General features: G+C 39.8%; 1 protein-coding gene and 1 long non-coding RNA gene across 5 annotated transcripts; one reads left to right on the forward strand and one right to left on the reverse strand.

The window, feature by feature from the left end:
• Window positions 1–184: 184 nt before the first annotated feature.
• On the forward strand, window positions 185–15,108 carry LOC103700816 (transcriptional regulator of RNA polII, SAGA, subunit). Of its 4 annotated transcripts, XM_088718853.1 has the most exons (8): window positions 185–372; window positions 704–2,260; window positions 6,485–6,710; window positions 10,223–10,298; window positions 10,392–10,441; window positions 13,919–13,997; window positions 14,141–14,234; window positions 14,815–15,108. In XM_088718853.1, exon 2 carries the CDS (start codon window positions 875–877, stop codon window positions 1,946–1,948), a length of 1,074 nt encoding a protein of 357 aa, XP_088574979.1. In that variant the 5' UTR covers window positions 185–372; window positions 704–874; the 3' UTR covers window positions 1,949–2,260; window positions 6,485–6,710; window positions 10,223–10,298; window positions 10,392–10,441; window positions 13,919–13,997; window positions 14,141–14,234; window positions 14,815–15,108. The 4 variants fall into 4 exon arrangements, with proteins under 4 accessions (XP_088574979.1, XP_088574977.1, XP_088574916.1 ...); XM_088718851.1 differs by having other exon boundaries at window positions 10,223–10,441; XM_088718790.1 differs by having other exon boundaries at window positions 6,485–13,997.
• Window positions 15,109–15,319: 211 nt separating this feature from the next.
• Window positions 15,320–17,187, reverse strand: LOC103700814 (uncharacterized). Its single transcript, XR_015976575.2, has 2 exons — window positions 16,804–17,187; window positions 15,320–16,718 (listed from the first exon to the last, which is right to left on the reverse strand). It is a non-coding gene; the product is annotated as an uncharacterized LOC103700814 (long non-coding RNA).
• Between the last annotated feature and the right edge of the window lie 826 nt (window positions 17,188–18,013).

The following is an 18,013-nucleotide window of genomic DNA, read 5'->3' on the forward strand; positions in this document are numbered from 1 at the left end:
ATAAATAATAATTTTGGGGGCTGTTCAGGCCCATCCGTCAGTGGGTTGGAGACTCGGAAACGGAGCAAAACTGAAAAGAGGTCTCAAACCACCGGGCAACCCACGAGCCTTTTTGCCTTAAAATAATAATAATAATAATAAATGTCACGAGCCTTTGACCCAGACGGCGCAGTTAGAAGCTTCCAAGCTCGGCCCAAAGGAGGCTCCTTTCCCTTTCTCCCCCAAATCGCCCTCTCCTCTGTTCCCACCTCTATATAAATGGAAGCAACACGCCGCGAGGCCACGAAAGGGCAAAATTGAAACCCTCCTGACCCCTCTTCGCCCCGATTTCACCGATCGACTCCTCAATTCCAGAGCTCTTCGGCGCCAAAGGTCCGTTCTTTCTTTCTTTCTTTCTTTCTTTCTTTCTTTTTTTTCGCCACGCACATCGTTTCTTTCTCGATCACTTGCTCGCTTTGTTTGATTTTGATCGCCGATTTCCACTTAGGGTTTCTCTCGGAGTCCGATTTCTTCTCAGGAGTTCATTTGATTTGTTTGTCTGTAGCAATTGATTACTGGTTGCATTAAATTAGTAGAAGATTTCCTTTTTTTGCACGGGAATTTGATATCTGTTGCCCCTTTTGTACTTTTGATCGATGAACGATTTTCTTTGAAAACCTAGTTCTTTTATTGATTTTCTTGAGTTCTTTTTCTTTTTCTCCAGTGATCTGATCTGCTGTAACTATCTGAGCACTGAAACTAGAATTGAGTTTCATGTTCTCGGAGACAAGAAGATAGCTTTACTATTAGGGTTTTGTTTTCTGGGCTCTAATGGTCTGTAAGAGATAGATTAGGGGGCTGCATTTTGGCGATTGTATGAAAATTGGAGGTCGAAATGCCATCTTATCGGCAGTTTTCCCGAGTTGATACTATGGAGCTCAAATCTCAGCTTTTTAAGAAGCTTGGGCGGCAAAAAGCTGAGAAGTACTTCTATAATCTGAAAAGATTACTCAATTTGAAGCTCAGCAAGTTGGAATTTGACAAGCTGTGCTATAGTACTATTGGGAAGGAAAATATTGCTCTTCACAATATGCTTATCCGCTCGATCCTTGGCAATGCATGTCTTGCCCTTGGCCCGCCTAGCAAAGAGACAGTTACAGGGAACTCGCGGACTAGCAAACTGTCGAGCTTTGGAGACACATTCCCAACATCCCCTCGAAGGGGAAGGTCTATAAGCAGCAGGGATCGGAGATGCAGTGACCGTCCGAGCCCCCTCGGACCTTATGGAAAGATGCCTCCTGGACATATGCAAGAAGTCACTAATTCGTGTGACTTGCAGAGGTCACGAGAGCAGCAAAGTGCTCCAGAGTTGATTTCTATTGGTAGTAAGGCTTTGTTAGAAGTTGCATCCGTGGAAGATGGAGAAGAGGTTGAACAAGTGAGAGCTAGTCCAAGTATTCAAAGTAGAAGCCCCGTAAGGGCACCTCTGGGCATTCCAAGGACTGCTGGTGCTCTTCCCCATAAGACATTTCGTAGTGGTTCTGTGGCTGGTTTTCATCTTTCTAAGTCATACGATCCTGAGTCTTGTCGTGGTAGTTCTGTATTGCCTGATACAAGGTCTTTAAAAAAGCAATTGGAGCCTAGATTGGAGCTTGAAGGCCTTGGTTTGTCAGTGGACTGTACTAATTTGTTGAACAATGGTTTGGATGCATTTCTGAAGAGGCTGATCAAACCCTGCATGGACTTAGCTAGAGCCCGGTGCAGCAATAGGAGGACAGGTCAAGCAGATCGGAGGATTTTTCCTGGTATAAATGGTGTGCTGCAAGAGGAGCAAGTGCAAGGGTCAAACCCATGTTATTTTGCTTCATTACTAGATTTTCAAGTGGCAATGGAATTGAATCCTCGGTTGCTTGGTGTTGATTGGCCTGTACAGCTTGAGAAGACATGCTTTCGTCTCTTGGAAGAATGAACTAATGATTGAACATGATTTCAGTCTCACTGTTGCATTGACATCACCTCTGCAAGTCCTACGTAAAGGATCCACAATCCTCATGAGCCTTTGATACTATTGAAGCAACATAGTTCATCATTAGCGCGCAAATTACAGAAAATACATGAGTAGAAGACTGCAGAGTTTAGTCACAAGTTACAAACAATTCATTACACCTGCTGTGGAGAATAAATTCCATATGCCTTCCCTATCGAGCAAAGTGACAGATAGGTGTCACTATCGAAGCCTCAATTTTATTTTTGTGATGGGTTCATGTCCTATCCATTGAATGTAAACCTTTCGACCCAATTTATATTACTTTCCAGTTTATGAAATCGATATGGTTCTGAATCTTCTGATATATTTACTTTTCTTGTAAATAAAGTGTTAGTTAATTGTTGCAACTATTTATAGTCTTATTTTTCAGTTTTAATAAGCTGATTATAAATTCTTTATTTTTGTATATTATATTAGAATTAATTTTACTACTAATATGAGGATATATGATTGCTTATAATTTCATTGCAAACATGTATCCAATTTTGATATTTTGGATCAGCTACAAGAATATGCAGTTCTGCAGTGAGTGGTGCAGCCTACTGTTTACATTGAAAATCATGATATTTTGGCATTTTTAAAGTGCAGTCTAGGGAGATTTGCTTCCAAAATCTTGCTGATTTGCATTGAGTGGAGCAGCCTAATGTTTTCTTTATCCATTCATCAGATTTATGAATTATTATTCAGTTGGCTACCAAAATTATTTTGCTAAGAGAAGATTCTATAAACCAGGAGAACTTTAATAACAAGTCAGGAAGCATTGGAAAATACATTATTCAAAAGCTTACCTACTGAAAAATATTGGTAGGAGCTACTAGTAACTTAATGTAAACTGTAAGATTATTAAGTATCAGGAAACTCTATTATTCTATATTTATTTCTGACACACTTATAGAATTAGGTTTAATCAAGAAATAATTGAATAGTTTTAGAATTTTCAGTTGCTTAAAAAAATGTCTGTCAGATAATACTGAATAATACACCTTCGGTTTGAAACTTTGAATATCATGTATAACACCCATTGCGAGATTTCTTCTGTTCTTTCCTTAAGACTTGCATCAGTTATTGCAGATTATTTGAATTTTTCAAAATTTTTGGTGCGGATACCAGTGCCAGACTGCCTGTCACTCGGGTCTACAACCGCCACAGAGAGATGGTTTAGCCAGTTTCATTATGGTTGGAGTAATTTTATTTTATTTGGGCTTATTAGGGTATTTTGTTATTTGATAGCCTTTAGGGCTTCTTTTGATATTTTGTTATCTTTGAGAGTCTTTGTGAGATTAGTTTCTTGTTGGGGTCTTTTTGCATTTTTTGGGTCTTATAAATATGTTGGGCCATACACTATTTAGGGTATGCTATGAATGAAAATCTGATTCCTTTTTTTTGCCTTGGTGTGAAACCTTGAGCAAAGGCTAGGCACGAAGCCTAGTTCTCTCCCTCTCTTCTTCCTCTTCTCTCCTTCTTTCTTTCTCCTTCTTCTTCCTTGCTGTCCAGCATTAGCGCTGGTATCAGAGCAAAGGAAACAAAACACCTTCTGGGCTGCTGTGGCCTTGGTCTCAATCCCTCCTTCTGAAGCCGTACTGCTAAGTCCTCCTCCGTGGTCGTCCCATGGGGATCAAGCCTCACAAGGAAGCAACCAAAAAAAAAAAAAAAGAAACTCTTCTTCCCTGTTCCCATGGACAGTTGCAATTTTCTTTCCCCTACCCGCGACCCAACGGAGAAGACTGCCGCCGCGGCCTGATCTCTAGCCGCAGCCACCACCCAAGGCTGGGTCCGAGAAGAGGAGCGTCCCGTGTCCGCGGCCGCTTCGTTGCCGCTTGCAGCTTCGCCCTCAGCCGCCACCGCAGGGCAAGTAACCCTTCCCCTCAAAGCCCACGAAGGACCCAGGCTGTAGTGGGTTACTGGTGCGGGTACGCCCACTAACCCGAATCCAGTTGGGTTGAACAAAAGAAAAGAGAGAAAATTACCTGTTCATCGTCTTTCTTCGATTGCACGCAGCGCCGTCCCGCCTTCACCGCCTCCGCCCTCATTGTCCCACAATCGTCTTCGCCGCCTCTGCCTCACCGCTCCTCCTTCGCCGTTTCTGCCTTCACCTGAACACCGCCGTCCAGACCCGAGGGGATCTTGCGCCGTCGTGAAGCGTCCTCCTCGGTCCCCTCTTCTCCGAACCCTAGGGGACACAACCCCCCTTTCGAGCACCGCCGCCCGAGCCGCGCCGCCTGAGCTCTGCTTCCGCCCTCGCTGCTCTCCGCTTCCCCTTTGCTGCTGCCGAGCTCCACCACCCCTTCGCCCCTCTTCTTCTCCCATGATCGCCACCCCTCTACCTCCCTCTTTCGTCTCTTTAAGGGTTTTGGCATTGAAACCCTTATCGTCAGGCCACACCCGATCCCGGCCACCAACCCATCCCGTCCCTCTCACGAGCCCACCTCTTTTGTCCCGCCCCTTCTTATCGGTCCCAAAACCACTTGCACATCCCTCTCAGGGCCCACCTCCACTCCGGCCCGCCTGCCCCGCCCTCTCTGCTGCAGGCCTTCTAGCCTGCAGGCCTTTCGGGCCCATTTTCAACAGCCCGCCCATCCCACTTCCCCCCTCTTTCGCCAATTCAGAGCCCACACCCCCCAATCTGCAGGCCCACCAAACAATATTGATCAGGCCCACAAATTGCTGAAATCAGGCCCACGAGTTGCTGAGATCAGACCCGCCGAGTTGTTGTGATCAGACTCGATTTGAGCCATTCGACGAGCCTACTTCCTACGCCGCTCTTCTGGTTGTCGCCCAACTCAGGTCAGACCCCTCTATTTCTGAAAATTCTATTTGTTTGTCTAAAATTCAACATCGATGAACTCTTGTGTGCTCTATTAACTGAGCGTACTATGACTTCCACGCATACACCTCAAACAACCCTAAAAGCCTTGTGGCGCCCATCTTTGCCATTAATTGTCAAGCTGCCTAATCTTTGGGAGTTTTTCGAGGCTCCGTGATACCCTGCAACACAGAATACTGCCACTATTTGACTGTAATTACTTGCTTGCACTTATTACGTGATCTCCTACTTGATTTCATTTGCTATGGATTAGCTTTCCGTTTATATTGAGCATATACATTGCGTTCTAGGCATCATTTTCATGCATTAGGTCTGCCTAGGAACTTACCACTATATTAGCTTTGTAAGGCCATGCACAACTTTGCACTCATTATATGCACCTTCGTAATGGCTGTGTTGTCTCTCAGTTAGAATCCCAATTTGCCATGGATCCCAATATCGAAGCCTTGTTAAAGGTTGTCCAAGACTTGACCATAGTGTTCACCCAGGCCTACGCCCGAGACTCAGTTGAGGCTTTCCTTCAGAGGATTATGGGATCCAAAGAAGGTAGTGCCTCCCATTTGGAAGGCCCAGAGATCGAAGATGAAATTCTAGACCACCTAGGATTTGTTCGACAGGCCGACTTTGACACTAATCTTTTCCCAGGCCGTCCACCAACCTACCCTCATCATAGAGCACTGGGTCCAATCCCTAATGTCGATAGGGGTTATCGCCACAATGTGGAATCTAGAGAGCTTCGTGACCATGATAAAGATGTGTTGAAAGGCATTTGGGTTGAAGCTCCCACCTTTGATGGTCGCCTTGATCCAAATGTCTTTTCAGACTACTGGAAAAACAAATATAATAGACAGTTAAGGGAAAGACAACATTGGAAAAGTTCATGGGTTTTCACTACAGAAAATATATTCTTTTCATGTAGTTATTGCATTTTAAAGTGAAGTTGATCTTTGGTGCATAATTTAAAAATTGTGAGATTGGGTAGTTTTAGTTGGTCATTGTAAATTTGCTTTTGTATCTACCTTCAAACCTACTGTGCACTTTCATAGACATATTAATTTGATTTATTTTTCAGATGTGTATATCATATAAAGTATTAGAATTAAGTATAAAATTGGATGAATAATGTTGAAACATTTTTTACATATCTCTACAAGCATTGGAGGTTTACCTTATAAAATGTGCTGCACTTCCTTAAAAGTTTCATATTGATGCAGTCTGTAAAAAGATGCCTGGTTTTGCTATAAATTATCTTTCCATGCGTCTAGTGTTTCTTTTACAAAGCTTTTGTAATTCTAGTGGCAGATACAGTTCAACACAGAAAATTGTTGGAGAACATGCCTTTTTTTTAACATTATAAGAGATATATAATGCTGTAAAGCTTGTTCTTTATTCTTTTTTTTTCCACTCATCACTATATTTGCCAATTACCAATTCTAATTAGGAATCATTTATTATTATGTACAATTGTTGTAACTTATTAGTAGAAAACTTAAGGTGTTACACCCTCTTTAGAATCTCTTCAAAAAGTTGTCTCTTCATCCACTTCATAAGCATCTCTTGTTCTAAATCTTCTCTAGAGATTTAATTCCCTACATTTGCACCTGAATCTGCTCCCACGGCTGCTCCTGCTTCAGGTAGCTGTTGAATGTCTTATCTCGAACTGCTGGGCTTCCAAAACATACCTTTCGCATGTACCAAGGTTTTGGCCTACTAGTAAAGCAAAATATGGTGCATCAATTGTGTTAGGAGCACAGAGAATTAGAAGTATAACCCTTGGTTTCTGCACATGGAGCCAATCCATAGATGTTCAATGTGATTCTCCATGGACGTTTACTATATCATTCCAATAGACAATCACAGGTTTGAACATTAATTTCTAGTTAAATTCTGCATTGCATTCATTTATTTTGCACGAGCTAAGAGAAATGGAAATCATGAATTAAAGTGCTAGTGCCATCAAAGGGGCAAAAATGTTAAAAAACATTTGACTTTCATGCATAATTATATTCTACATTTGTTTTCATTTGTCTGTAATCTGTAACTAACAAAACATTAGCAACATGGAAATGAATTGTTCCAACAACATAACACGACACACAATTTGCTGATTAGAGATGCAAGTCTTAGAAACTATTGCAAGTTGTATTGGAGTATAAAAGTTTGGAAAGTACCTTCTGAGCTGGTACAATCTGCACTCAATGGACTCAGTCCTAGAAATTGCCTCTTCAAAGGGTGATGGTTTTGAGGCTTCACTGGTTTTATTCCAAGTATTTCAGGTATTGTTCTCTCCTATTTCTTTTTATTGGACACATAGTGCTGAAAAGCAATATCCGTTAGTTTAATCAATTTCTGTTTACTGGCAGCAGATGTGGACTTATGCTTAAGTTTAATATACTTGCCTTCAGCACAGTTTTTGAGATTATAATCAATTAATAGCAAGCATGCTCATCTTAAGGTTTTAGCCATCTTCAATTTAGATGTAATTGGCAATAAAGCAGAAAGAAATAAGCAAATAAGAATTTGGAAAAATCTGCTTACCCTTCATATCTGTCTGTTATACAGTTAGTTGTTCAGAAATGGTTAATATGACTTTCTCTGGAGTCACGAGGTACAGCTGCTAATATTTTAGTTCATATATTTTTTTCTTGTAATCGAAACCATGTATTCATATTAACCTGGGACTGGTTTAACTTGATAAACTGTGGGTTTGCCTGATTATGTTTTAGCTGAGGTTGTTCTCAAGATCAGAACATAATGTACAATCCTTTTAGTTTGCACCTGAATTTTTACACTTAGTTCTGCAAACATCTTATTTTAATTAATTTTCAAAAGGTGTGATCTTTCAAAAAGCCAAATCTGTTGTAGTTGAAGGCTCCAGTTCTCTCCCTTCTAAATGACCCGTTAAGTTCATCCACAAGCATTACGGAATATGATCTTGATGTTCTGATCCGAAGATTCTGTCATATAAAGACACAGATACCCACCCCCACTCCCCCCCCCCCCCCCCCCCCCCCCAAAAAAAAAAAAAAGCCAAAAAAAAAACTCTTTTTCCATTTGTCTTATTGCAATTTTCTGTTTCCATGTTCCAAGTGGTAAATATTTTTTCAATGTTCTATGTACACATATTTGCTTAATGGCCTGCAGCATTGAATGCATTGATCTCTGAGTTCCTAGCCAACACTGTTGACTGCAATCTTTTGCACTACCAAAAGAGCCTGGAGGTCTCATTTGTTTTTCTGAAAAGTATTGTTGATTAATATAATAATCTTCAATTGGTTACAAGCTTTTATGTTGAGATTCATGTGTTAAATCTCTACTAAACTTATGACTTCATAGACAGCTCGACCTGCATTGTACACATTAATTTAAGTAAGGCTTTGTGAATGGACTCTAAGATATTCATAACATTCTAGAAATTTGTTACTGTAAATATATCCGAGAATCATTATCCAAGCTATCAGGAGTCAGCATCATAAAACCTTATTCATTAATGATGTGTACTGAATCTGCTATCAAAAGAATTTGTATTAAAAGCTGCCCTTGATTTCATGAGAAATTTTTTCCACTACCTTCTAGCAAGTTCTGTCCAAGTTTCCTTAGCTTTTTCTTTGTTCCTGACCTTAGACACAAAATTAAGCGCTAAGTCCTTTTGGGCCACCTCACATCTTTGTTATATATGCTGCTTCTTCACCTTGACCATAATTTGTGCAACTCCTACTAGTCTAGTATACTTGTTTCTTACCATATCCTATTATCCTTTCGAAGCAGCCAACATATCCAAATGAAAATCCTCACCTTTGCTCCTTTTTCATCAACCAACATATTGAAATGAAAATCATCACCTTTTCCTTTGTTCTCCATCCACCTGGACCTTCTTATTGCCTAGCATATCTTAAAGTATTATTATCATTATATAGATTTTTTTTTTCCAAGTCACGGATCAATATTGATCACAATATAGTATCTCTTTTTCCATCAAGTTTTTTTTTTTTTTTTTTTTAACTTGGGCATCAATTAAATTTTTCAGTTTCATTGAAGACATCTGTATACACTTAATGTTTTGCTGATCATTAGGTCCTTGTCTTATAAAGTTTTTCTTCATTGATCAACATTTGACCTTACTCTCATAAATTGACACCATGATATCCACAAACATCACCTTAATAGACATCTCTATTTGTGGACATCATGCAAATTACGAGTATCTCTGCTATAGTAATTTTATATTTGGTAGTCAGCGTGGTTCATCAAGCTGAAACTAGTATAGCCACTAAGAGCATATCACGGCTTCTTCCCATGGAAGGGGTGGTGCCATGGTTGAGAGGATTTGGTGAGCTCTATTGCATTATATGTTAGCGAAACCAAATAAAATGTTCATGCCTAACATGTTTGTGAGGGCCGCTATTATCAGAAAACATTATTTTTATTTTCTGTGGACCATTAATTTGCAAACAGCTTATTTTTTAGTTTTATGGCCACTCATATTCAACAAATAGACAACCAAAAAGGGTAGGAGGTTTGTTGGGTATCATGGACAATTTACATGGTCCAGTTACTACACACGGACGTTTTGCTCTAAGTTCCTGTTCTGTATAGCTGTTTTACATGGGCTGTGGTGTTTTTTAAGTTATGTGGTTATGCCCCCTTTTAGGGGTTCTTTGGTTATCTGGTTATCATTCTTATCATTGCTTTAGACTAGCCCTCGAAAAACAATATTATAAATTTAGTTGTTCTTTTGGCAACACTAAATTTGTGGCTTTAGATTGAGCCTCTGAAAGCAATGTTTTATATACTTAATTCTTGGTATCACATCTTCTAAATGTACCAATTTGGTTGTACAGTTAAGATATGATAATTTCAACATTCATTGACTGCTAATATAGGCCAGTACCTATGGAAGTGTATATATACGTATACGTATATGTATATGTATGGATGTATATAGAAAAGCAAGGAAATCATAAGACTCCCAAAAATAAGATAGTGGAATTTAAAAGAAATGGAAAACATAACATTCATTAGGGATGACCTTTGAAGAAAAGAAATTGAAAGACATTTGTCATGTTGACTCAGATAACAGATTTTGTGAAAGAATTGCTAGTGAAGTTTCTATGGAATTTAAAGGTGGAAGGCATACTTATTGAGCAATTTGATGTGTTAGATTCTTTAAAAGTGAGCGTGATATGATCTTTGAAAGGTGATGAAATCATGAAACCAATAAATTAATCTGGTTCGCAAGTTTGTGTGATGCAGTCTTGAAAATAAAGTTGTCCTAAATTATTAAAAAGAGTATTGTGATACCTTTTTGTAAGAAAAAGCGATACGCTAAATTGCACTATTGCTGTGAAGTTAATATATTGTTTATACTTCAGATTTGTGGAAGATGGTGATGGAAAGTGATCAACGCAAATGCCAACAGTGTATGGAATCATGTCAGCTTTTTGTCTGGTAGTCTATCATGAAGGAAATTTTCTTGCCCAAGCTGGTGCTTATTTGGATATGCATAATAATCATTAATGGTTTTTATTGTCATGGAGGAAGCATATGGCAAAGTACTGCAAGAAGTAAACTGGTCAGAACAGAGGACGGAGGTATACTCCGGGGCTATGTAAAATTAGTTAAGAAATGTATGGAGTGTTGTATTGTCATGAGAAGCATAAGGTTTTAAATTCAAGGGGCCTATATGAAGGACCAAATTACTTTAGTTATAGATGGACCCACTATTGATATCCAGGTGGAGTTCCATGGTTATGTAATTTAAAGGTAGTATGATATTAGTTGATATTCTAAGATTAAGATTCACTACATATATCCATAGTTATGATTGAAGGCTTTGATGATAATTACTCGAAAATAATCAGCATGAGTAAAAGCATATGTAATGCTGTTCTTATTGAAACTGAAATGAATACAAGGTTGCAGTAAAAATTGCTACTTGTTAATCATATTATCGACAAACTTCTGTTGTCCTGATTTATTTACAGTATACTTGTAATGTAGATTTAAGGTTACGGAATATAAGCTAAACATCAATGTAAATGCATCCATGCGCTTCCATTAATCATACGTACATGTATTTGCATGCACACATACATGTATATGTATACATATTACATTTTCAGGGGGTGGGGGATTGGCAGGAGAAAAAAAAGGAGTCATATGGCAGGCCCTTGTGAGATGCAATTGTTATATGCTGCAGAGGCTTCACCTTTTGCATGTCCAAATGTTACTGTTTTTCATAAATAGTAGATTTGTGTATGTGTGCATGTGTATCCATACATATATATATTTTTCTCCTGATTAGTAAGCTGGATCTTAGGATTTGTTACCTTAAAAAATAATTACAAAAATGAACTATCTTTGTTAACTAACCTATCAGCTATATCCCTATCTCTGATGTTTATGCATATATTGGTACAAGGATATTTCTTTGTTTTATACCTTTCTCTTCTCTTCAGAAAATTTTGTGCATTACTTTTTTGTAATTTCTTGTGAAATTTTGACAATCGTTTCGCATTTCCTTGACTTCCTGGCTGATTTTTCTCAAATGCTGAACTAGTATGTACTTAGTGGTGTGAGAGAATAACTTTCTGTTGTATTACAAACCAAAATTAAGTCCTATAATATTTTTTTCATACCTGAAGAAAAGCTGTCTATATGTTACATCTTTGTTCACTAACCTATCAGCTACACTCCTATTTCTGATGTTTCTGCATATATTAGTACAAGGACATATCATTGTTTTATGCCTTCCCCTTCTCTTTGAAAATTTTGTGCATTACTTCTTTGTAATTTCTTGTGAAATTTTGACAATAGTTTCGCATTTCCTTAACTCCCTGGCTGAGTTTTCTCAAATGCTGAACTAGTATGTACTTGAGTGATCTGAGGGAATAACTTTCTGTTGTATTAAGAACCAAAATTATAAGTCCTATAATGTTCTTTTCATAAACGAAATGTTGTCTATATGGGTATCAAATGCATCTGGATTTCCTGGCAGAACTACTTTTCTTCCTAACATAATTATAGTTATGCATGTCTCCTCTGGCACTTCAGGTCATATGCATGCTAGCGTGGCTTATTTGTTCTTCTAAATAGGCTTTAAGCTTTCTTTGGAGCATATTGGATTCTGATTGATTGGTTACATCAAGCCCCTTAATATAATGTTCTACTTGGGACAACTTGCCGGGTTTGAGTTTGGTCTTGGGGTAGGCCTATTTGAAACTTTTAGATAGGTCCAGCCCATTGTCGCTCATGTATGGTAGCTCTACTAGTAATGGAACAAGGCCCACTTTGCTACCATTGCAACCTCAATCTTGATTTATAGAGGCTATAGTCTGTTTTACTTGAAATGTCTGGAACTTGCGCATGTTCTGCAACCTGAAGAATGAAATCAGGATAAGTTTGGGAAGGACAAAGCTTTTTCAAAAATAGCCCATGATTTCACTGTTTCAAATAACTAAATGGTGACTAGAAGCTGCTAGGGCAGTATAAGTTTGATGGCTGCAATACTAGCAAGTATTTGTCTTAGAGGGTTAAGATTGAAGTAGCTACAGCAAATGGAATGTCTATACCATTGGTATTCTTTTTGGTTCTATTTATTTTAGTAATAAGTACTTCATTTCATCTTTTATCCATTATCCTATCTTTCACTTACCAAATATTTATGCAAAATAATCCCAAATAATCATTAAAGTATCATATGATCCTTGCTTTGTTTATCGATTGATGCTTTAATTCATTTTTGTCATGTTCTGTGGTGGTCCTGCTGTTGCCTCTCATATCTATTGTTCAAAATGTTCTAAATACTACATATATCAACCATTAGACATTCTTCTCTGTTGTTTGAAATTTTATCTTTTTAAGAAATTCCAAAATCTGGGCAAATTTTCAGTCCCACCCCCTCAAAGGGAAAAAAAACTCACCACCGCTGCCACCACAGATTCTTTTCTAGCTGTATATTTCTTAAAACTCAAGGTTCTAGTAACCAAGTAACCAAGTAATCATGTTGCATTAAACTTTTAGATGAATGGACATTTGGTTTATATTGGTCATATTGGATATCTCATGTCCAGAGAAAGAGACCAAGTAACCAAGTAATCACTCAACGTAGATATTCTTCCTAGCAACCAAGTAATCAACCAAAAAAATTGTCTTGTGTATTTAAACTTATGAATAATTTGCTTGCTAAATTTTCTTCCTGTTTTTGTTGTGAGTCCATGTCAAGGGATTCTTCACGGCAACCAAGTAATCACCCAAAAAAGTTGTCTGGTGTGTACGAACTTGTGAAAAATTTGCTTGTTGAAATTTCCTGTGACTTATTGACCTCATTTAGCTTTTATGTGGATAAAATAGACCTCATTTATTTTTTATGTATATAAAACAAACATGTTTCTCGCGTTATCTTCTTTCTAAAATTAAATATATATGAACTGCACTTTTCCTTGATCTAAGTCAAGCACTTGAAAGAAAACTACTCTATCTAAATCAAGTTATTATGGATTTTAATCTTAATCACTTATCTGAAAACTGCATGGTTTGATTTTGTAATGGATAAAGTAATGTTGAACTTTTGTTTCAAAAACACATGTGACTATCTCTGTACCTCCTTTGAGTAAAATTAATGTTTACATCTGACCGTGCGGGTTAGGCTTGAATGGCCACTCCTTGATGGCATATTTGCAGCCCATTTTAGATGTTTGTATCTCCCTTTTTACAGCTGCTTACGTTTCCTTTACAGCCTTACTCACTTGTTTAAGCTAAGAGCACGCTGGCAGTTAGCACACTTTGTTTGGGGAAAAGTCAGGTTCAGGTGCTCCATACTTGGGACAACAAGATAATGCTGCTGCTTGAATTGAACTAACTGCATCCTTTACAAGTTGGCCTTAAATTAATACATAACTGGAAGTTTTCAGATAAAAAGCGTTTTATTTTATTTCAAGCTTGGTCAATGCTTTTACTTAGGAATTGTTCAACCTCTTGTTATGCACATAGAATGTTTTCTGGAGCATGTGGCTCGTATAGTTTGTTTTTTATTTGGCTGCATTCTCACTTTCCTTTGCCCTGTTCAGTGAATGCGATTCTGTGCTGCTGAAAATTTCCCAGTGTGGAAAATGTCAAAGCAATCATAAATTTCAATAATCGTAAAGTGTAAGTTTATCTTTGTTGACATCAGTTTGATTTGTTTTTGGAGTTTGTTCATCAACTCCTTAGACTTTTGATTTTTTAAGGTGTTAACACCGTTATAAATTTGTTGTTAACTACTTATCCGTGTATATTTTTTGATCTATCAGCACAGGTCACTGCCCACATGATGAGGGCATGGAGTGTATTTGAAAACTATGGAAATATGGGATTCCGTCCTTCTAAACGAGCACTTCTGAGGAGGTAATATATTAGTTACTCAAAATAGAACTGCAATGAAGTTGAACTTCTATTGGATACTGCTTTTTCATTAGTAAATTTGTATCATGTTTTCGAGAAAATAGTGCTAAAAAATAACTATATTCGAAGATTAACTACAACATATTTCATTTTTTTTCTGCTGAGTTGTGTTCCACATTCCTATTCTGTGAAAAAAATACGTGGAAAAGAAAAAAAAAATCAACAATTGAAGGTATGTTCGAAAATGAAGTATCATGTAAAATATTTGACCAGTAAATTGAGTTTCCAATATAAATTTGGCATAATATAAATTTATGCCAATAAACATGAGTTGGTATTACAATATGAGGTAGTTGAGCCAGGTCTCCAGCATGTAGGCACCCTTGGTAACTTCTTGACTGTGCCCAAGGATCATATTCCAGAGTTCTTATGTTAAGGAGCTGCTAAGTGAGACAGAGGTAGGGGAGAGAACAAAACGAATTAGATAGAGAGAAAAAGTACCGTGAGATGTGATAAGAAAAATTAATGGACACTGGAATTTATATGATTTGCATTGGTCTAATTGTGAATTTTCTGTTTGAAGGCATGTTCTGAAGTTGATGAAGGTTAGATTGCTTCTGCTTCTGCTACCACCATGGATGGACGCACCCCTAAATATCCATTCTATAGTATCTTATTATTACATGGATTTTGTCATTGTACTAATGTTATAGGAGAAGATGCTATGAGCATTCCCCGTAGTTGCTTTCAGTCATGCTTCGTGGGAGGCATTATATGATGATGCTAAAATATTTTGGGGTGCTTGTGCTTAGAGAATCCATTCTTTCATTATCTTTGGTTAGGCAGGAAATCGATGCTATGTTGGTTATACCTTTTAGAGATGTCTTTTTTTTAATTTATTTGATTGTGTTTGGAAGAGGTTACTTAGGAGTACTACTTCAATGCCTGTGAAAGCAATTCCTGGGAAATATACGACCTCATTTGCTCTGGATAATGTGGTATTTGGTTGTACATGAGCAATGGTGAACCTTCGTAGAGGGTAATGATCTAGTTATATGATCACAGCTCAATGTGAAGGTTAATGAATCATTATGGTGTTTCCTAAATCTGAGAGACAGAAATTTTGGGGGAGACAGAAAATTGGATAATACTTAATGCTGCAATGAGATCTTATAAAGCTCCATGATTTTGAAATTTGATCAATTTAAACTGCTTCGACCTTGGAAAATTTTTATCAGCCACGAGCTATCTACAGGGAGTAGAATCTCTGGGTGCGGTCGACGAACTTTTGGCCCGGGTATTGTACAAACACCGTCCAATTTGTGATGATCCTTCCGGATCCAGATTCTGAAAATTACTCTTAGGTTGGCTTTAAACGTCGTGCTGATCCTCTATGTCAGACCAAAAAAAGTCTTATCTCTATGGTAGGGGCTTGTCTTGGTAATCAGATTTGGATGATTTGATGGAAATCCCACCTTATCCATCTATCATGGAAAATTAGAAATCTTCTGATTTTCGATACTGAGCTGTCTGGGTGGATTTAACGATTGAATGGATCTAGGATGGCTCGAGTGGTACAAAAGAAGGCCATCTTTTAATTCAAGACATCTAAAGAAGACCATCTTTTAATTCAAGACATCTGGGCGATCGGCAGTGATAGAGAAGCTTTCTAAGCTAAGCATATATTCAAAAAGACCAACAAGTCACGAATTGAGTGATTGCTTATGTGGTTTGCGATCCGAAAAGGAGAGCTGTCTACGGCATTTTGTGACATTTGATTTGCTAATTTTATCGAGTGCATCCGTGTCTGTAGTATGACTTGCCGGCTTTAACGCAAACAGAAAAAAAGAAAAAAAAAAGAAATAAAAGAAGAAGAAGAAGAAGAACCAACGACTAAGCTGAAAGCCCGGGCTCGCCTTGAACAATGCCTCGACTAGATGATTCCATTGAAAGCTCACCTTATTATTGATTTAGTTCGTAATTAGGTTGATCACGTAGGGCGTGATCTGGTAACAGAATCTAAAAGCTAGAAGAGAGAGGAGTGTTCCAGATAAAGATCAAACCCGCCCCCTCGATTGCTTCGGTGTATGTACAAGAGAGAGTCAGAAATCGCAGAAAGGGACTACCAGGTGCCACACGGATTGTAGCAGGAGCAGGCGGAGGTGAGAAAAGTAGGAAAATACGGCTTCTCCGTTGCCGAGACCAGCTACTTGATATCGCACTCATCCGGAATATTCCGATCCCATTAGAAGGAGCGGCAGAGGTTATAAGGAGCGCATTCGAGCACCGCCGTCCACACGCCGCTCCTCCCCCTCCCCCTCCCCATCCGGTGATGCCTCCTCCTCCGCCGTTGGATCTTGCTATCACCACCCATCCCCACCGGCGGATACCGCCCGATCTCGGAATCAGTCTTCCGCAGCATCGCCCACATCACGTGCACGTCCTCGTACTCGCACGTCCTCACCTCCTTCCTCAGCTTCCACAATCCTGTAAGTCGTCAATCGAATCAAGTCCCATCGAATTCGAGTCCGAGGGTTCTGATCGTTGGAGAAAAGTGTCATCGGAAACTTACCGGTTTTCCGAACGCCGATGCGTGTAGCCACGTTGATCCAGACTTGCCTCATCGGAATCACCACCCGATCCCACAAGCACTCCATCCCTCCCAAATCCCTTCCTCTCCTTGTATTCCGAATTCCGATAGCCTAGCGACAGAGAGCGAGAGCGAGAGCGCGCGCGAGAGAGAGAGAGAGAGAGAGAGAGAGAGATTGGATGATCTGAAGAAGCAAAGGAGAAAAATTTTAACCAAAATCTCTTTCGGAAGCCCCTCTCGGTCTCCGGTCTCTAAATCTTTTTCCCGGAGCCGGGCTACTTCCCTTCTTAAAAATGGCTCCCGTACGCGTTACTATTAGCGGCGCGGGGGTGGTCCCCGCCGCGTGATGTCAGCGTGTCCCCACCGCGTCTTACTCGACAGGACGCGGACGGCCTTCTCAACCGTACACGTGGAGCGCTTGCGGGCTTCAACTCTTCTCGTACCGTATGGTTCCGCAGAGATATTTGTGTGTGTGGTCGAGGTTTCGCTGTCTACCGTCAGGAAGGGGAGGGCGGCCTCGGATGCCGGCATGTGAGCTGATGCGCGTCGGATCGTACGGCCTAGATCTCGAGAAGATGCGTGAGATCTGGGCTTGTCGCCCGTTGGGTCCCTGTCGGACCTCGTTAGATAAAAAGGACACCTTTTTTGTCGTCGGCCGTCGGGCGGCCCATATATTTCGGATTTTTGAAATAGGAGCGCGGGCCTGATAGAGAATGCCAAGCATCACCACCAAGGTGGTAGCCAGTTGGAACGGGACATTTGCTTCTAACCAAGTGGTTCCAGGTTCGAAACGTACGGGCTTCGATTAAATTTGAGGACCGGATGCCCCGCGCCTGGACACGGGGTCTGAAAGTGCTACTGGTCGGCTGGTAGCCTGGGTGGTGCCAGGTGTGACGTACTCACACGGGGTACTCGTGCCAGGGCCCAGTGGGGTAACTGAGTCGGGGCCACAGGTGGGGAGGGTATGAGTAAAATATGGCTGGGGTCTGGTGAGCTGGGCCTATACCAAACGGTCATTCTGCCCGCATCGAACATGCTCCTGGCGGGTGAGGGCCCAGTGTGGGGCTGCTACGCGGGGTGGGCTTGCCCTTCCCCCTCTTCCCCTTTTTTTCATCATAAAAAAAAAAAAAAAAAAAAAAAGCCAAGCATCCCCCCGGCTCCGGATGTCGCGTTCAAGCGGTCAACATCTGAT

The sequence above is a fragment of the Phoenix dactylifera genome, chromosome 1 (assembly GCF_051530095.1).
Source record: "Phoenix dactylifera cultivar Ajwa chromosome 1, Ajwa_hap1_PhDact_Kaust_v1.1, whole genome shotgun sequence".
Lineage (NCBI taxonomy): Eukaryota > Viridiplantae > Streptophyta > Magnoliopsida > Arecales > Arecaceae > Phoenix > Phoenix dactylifera.

Coding starts and splice junctions, on each gene's coding strand:
- LOC103700816 (XM_088718790.1), top strand. CDS start 875: ATGCCATCTTATCGGCAGTTTTCCCGAGTTGATACTATGGAGCTCAAA.